Genomic DNA, 3,595 nt, shown 5'->3' with positions numbered 1-3,595 from the left:
CCCCGTCTCCCTTGCTGGGGGGGGGGGGGGGGTCTGTGTACGTGGGCGTCTTTCTTTCTTAAAATGCTTCCTGTGCCTGCAGTAAGGTCCGGAGGGCGACAAGCGTGGCGTGATTGATTGGCTGGTGACGGAGCGTGTGGGAGGAGGGGGGGGGGTCAGACCAGCCCTTTAGTCCGCTTTCGGCCCGCCTCAGAAACGGATTTTATCTGCAGCGATCACACGGTCAACTGGTGCGATCAGACTGTGTTAAGTCGCTTGCTTAACAAAGTGGTCGGAGAGAGATTCAGAGAGGATCCAGCTTTATTCAACAACTCATAACACAACTCCAAGCCAGAACAGCCTTTACATTGCAGCTGTTCCACTTTTAAACTCCCGGCTAATGTAGCCACGCCCTACTATACAATACCAACCAATAAGATTGTATACATAAAGTCCAATCACAGACGGTTCCGCCCAGGGCGCTTGATGGCACATGATTGGTCTGTTCTTCCTGGGCTACCGATTGGAGGGTTTAGGATCCTAGTCCAGGATGAAGCTTGACATGGAACTTCAATTAGGTGTTTCACATACAGTCATGTATTACAATGGCAGCAATTGAATACATCACAGACTACGTGCGGAAGCGGTTTAAGCTGCTCCGGTTCTGGCCGGATAGCGCGGGTCAGCGTTCCCCCCCGTTTTTTTCACAGTTTGCGCATGCGCAGAACAATGTATCCTGCCAAAGCATGCCCTGAAGCGAACACTTCCCTTTAAACTTTTAAACCGAAACTGGCCTCCGTGAGGTCCCGTACTCGTGGAAAGGCTAAAACTAAGCACTGTTTAAACTTTGGTTTTATTAACGCCGGGGCGAAGCTCCACCCAAGCGCATATTGCGGACGCTAATTTTTTTTTTTTTAATGACAGACGAAAGCAGAAGCCTCGGGCAGTTTTCGAGCAGGGAACAGGAAGTGGCTGCAATCACACAGGGGAGCTGCAATCACTGAAGGAGCTGCAATCACACAGGGGGAAAATGCGGCTGGCACTGGAGCAGCAGGAAAACACCACTTGGGGACCTGGTCTCCGTGAGGTCCCTGACTTGTCTAAAGGCTAAAACTAGGCACTGTTTAAACTTTGGTTTTATTAACGCCGGGGCAAAGCTCCACCCAAGCGCATATCGCCGACGTTAAAAGGTCCCAAAGTGGTGTTTTCCTGATTCTCCAGTTCCAGCCGCACTTTTCTGTCGTCTGATCGCTCCTGCGGTGTCGAGCCACTTCCGGTTTAAACCCCCTCCCCGCTCGAAAGCTGCCCGAGGCTTCTGGTTTTCACCCACCATTTTTTTAAAGCGTTGGCGATGTGCGCATAGGCGGAGGTCTGCCACCGTGTTATTAAAAACAATGTTTAAAATGGTGCCTAGTTTTAGTGTTTAGACGAGTTTGGGATCTCACGGAGGCCATTTTCGGGGTAAACGTTTAAAGGGAAATGTTACAGCAGTTGGGCTGAAGTGGAAATCACTGTTTTGCGCACGCACGGAAATTTTAGTTCTACAGATGGCTGCCTGTGCGCATGCCCAAACAGAGAGAGAGAAAAACAAGGTCGAATTTTTGTTCACAAGACTTCACAGCTTAGAGGGAACATTGATTGTAAGCCCTGGCTGGGTACACAAATGGGGTTCCCAAACACAGGTAGAGGAGATGTCCAGGCAGTGCTTGGGAAATGGCCACCGTCCTTTTCTTGAGTTTTGCGAGTTATTCAAGGCAGGCCTTTCCCGCTTTTTGGGTGCCGGTGACCCCTTCCTGGGCCAAACTGAATTATCAGTGGGAGAGGTGAGATATGCTTTCTGCTGACAAATGAAGGTGTTTTTGACTGCTCTGTGTGGCTGCTAATGAACGTTCATAGCAGCAAGGGCTGCAGTGTTATTTACAGAATTCCAAAGCTGCAGTCCCTTGCATGCATGATTGGGGGTAAGTCCTTCCAAACTTCTGAGCAAGGAGGAAACGAACTCGGCTACGAGGTTCTCCCATGGGAGATGGAAGCTATCCTAGCTGGGAGCTTTCCTGATTCTTGTTGAGAGAAACACCTTTTAGAAGAAGAAGAAGAGATTGGAGTTACACCCCGCCCTTCACTTGGGGTCTCAGAACAGTTTACAATCTCTGTTTCCCGCCCCACAAGAGACACCCTGTGGGGTAGGTGGGGCTGAGAGAGCTCTTTCGAGGACTGCCCTTAAGAGAGCAGCTCTGAGAGAACTTGTGACTGACCCAAGGTCACACCAGCAGCTGCATGTGGAGTAGTGGGGAATCAAACCTGGTTCTCCCAGATTAGAGCCATCTTAACCACGGTACTGTGCTGGCTTTCCTTTGCTGCCACGTCCCATGCTATTGCTCAGTTGGAGGGGGGGAAATTTCCTGCTCGTGGACTGATCCTGAATGCCTGGAAGCCGGCCTGACTTCGCAGAGCACCAGCGTAGGGACTTCCATTCCCGTGTATCGAAACAGAAGGGGCAGGTGCGATGGTGCGGTTCTTAGGCCGTTTCTTCTTCCTTATCCTTGCCAGGGACTGAACTTCCTCATCCCATTTCTGGATCGCATCCGCTACGTGCAAAGCCTCAAAGAGATCGTCATCAATGTGCCAGAGCAGTCGGCTGTCTCTCATGGTGAGGAGAGGCGGGGGTGGGGGCCGAGCGGGCATTTGGGGCAATCCGTGGTACCACGCAGTTTGCTCTCAACTGGTGAACCTCTTGGCTGGTGAGCGGCGTAGTTTTGTCTTCACGTGCGAAGGCAAGGTTTCAGCCATGTTTGCTGAAAGGCTCGTAGGTAACTGACCTGACCTTTATCTTTTTTGTATTTATTTACTTCTTTTGCCACCCTCCTTTCTCACTGAGGTGGACTACAAATTCTATCTATACAGAGAAATCAGGCAGCGTAAGACATTCAGTGTACAATGTGGAAAGGCTGGGAGTACAGAATTAGAAAACGATACCGAAAAAAACCAACCTGTCTGAGGACACGCTGTGACGCAGAAAATGGGTTACAAAGGCAGAAGATGATGATGCAGTGACAGTAAGGCGGCCCATGCAGTCAATCTTGTGATGGACGACCACCCTGTTCCTTTATAAAAGTGACCTCATGAGCTGTTCCATTGTACTGCAGTTCTAATCCATTGATAAAAAAATACCCCCTGGAACAGTTCTGTTTTGAACATTCCGTGGCAGGGCAGAGGTGCGGAGGAGGCCTTCCTGATCTCCCCAGGCAGGCCACTCCGCATGGTGGGTGTAGAGATGTGAAGGCCCGGGAAAAACCGGAAACATTCAGAAAAAAAACGTTTTTTTCCGAAAAATTGAAAAAAGAAAAGAAATTGATTATGGAACGTTTTATTTTAACATGATGAATAAAATATTTTAAGACCAGGTGTTCCAATATTTTCCAAATCATTTCTAATATATATATATATATATGGTATCAGATTGATCTAATTTCTGTGCACTGAGGACAAGCAAGTCCTAGGTTACAAACTGAACTCTCCAATGCAAGAACAAGATGCATTTCTTCCTTTAGGAGGTGCTATTGTCACGAGAAAAGAAAAAGGTTTCAGTTTTGTTTTTGCATGTGGGCGGGTATTC

The 3,595-nt window shown here is 48.8% G+C and overlaps 1 protein-coding gene across 1 annotated transcript in view; it reads left to right on the top strand.

The window, feature by feature from the left end:
• STOML2 (stomatin like 2) overlaps window positions 1-3,595 on the top strand; it is a 20,345-nt gene that overhangs the window by 1,274 nt on the left and 15,476 nt on the right. The window contains exon 3 of the mRNA XM_015406811.1: window positions 2,530-2,629. Within this exon, the coding sequence (XP_015262297.1) occupies window positions 2,530-2,629 (100 nt within the window). The remainder of the gene's footprint in view (window positions 1-2,529; window positions 2,630-3,595) is intronic.

Source organism: Gekko japonicus, unplaced genomic scaffold (genome assembly GCF_001447785.1).
Source record: "Gekko japonicus isolate JY-2015 unplaced genomic scaffold, Gekko_japonicus_V1.1 scaffold765, whole genome shotgun sequence".
NCBI lineage: Eukaryota > Metazoa > Chordata > Lepidosauria > Squamata > Gekkonidae > Gekko > Gekko japonicus.
Note: the sequence above shows the minus strand (reverse complement) of the source record. Positions and strands in the feature narration are given on the sequence as shown.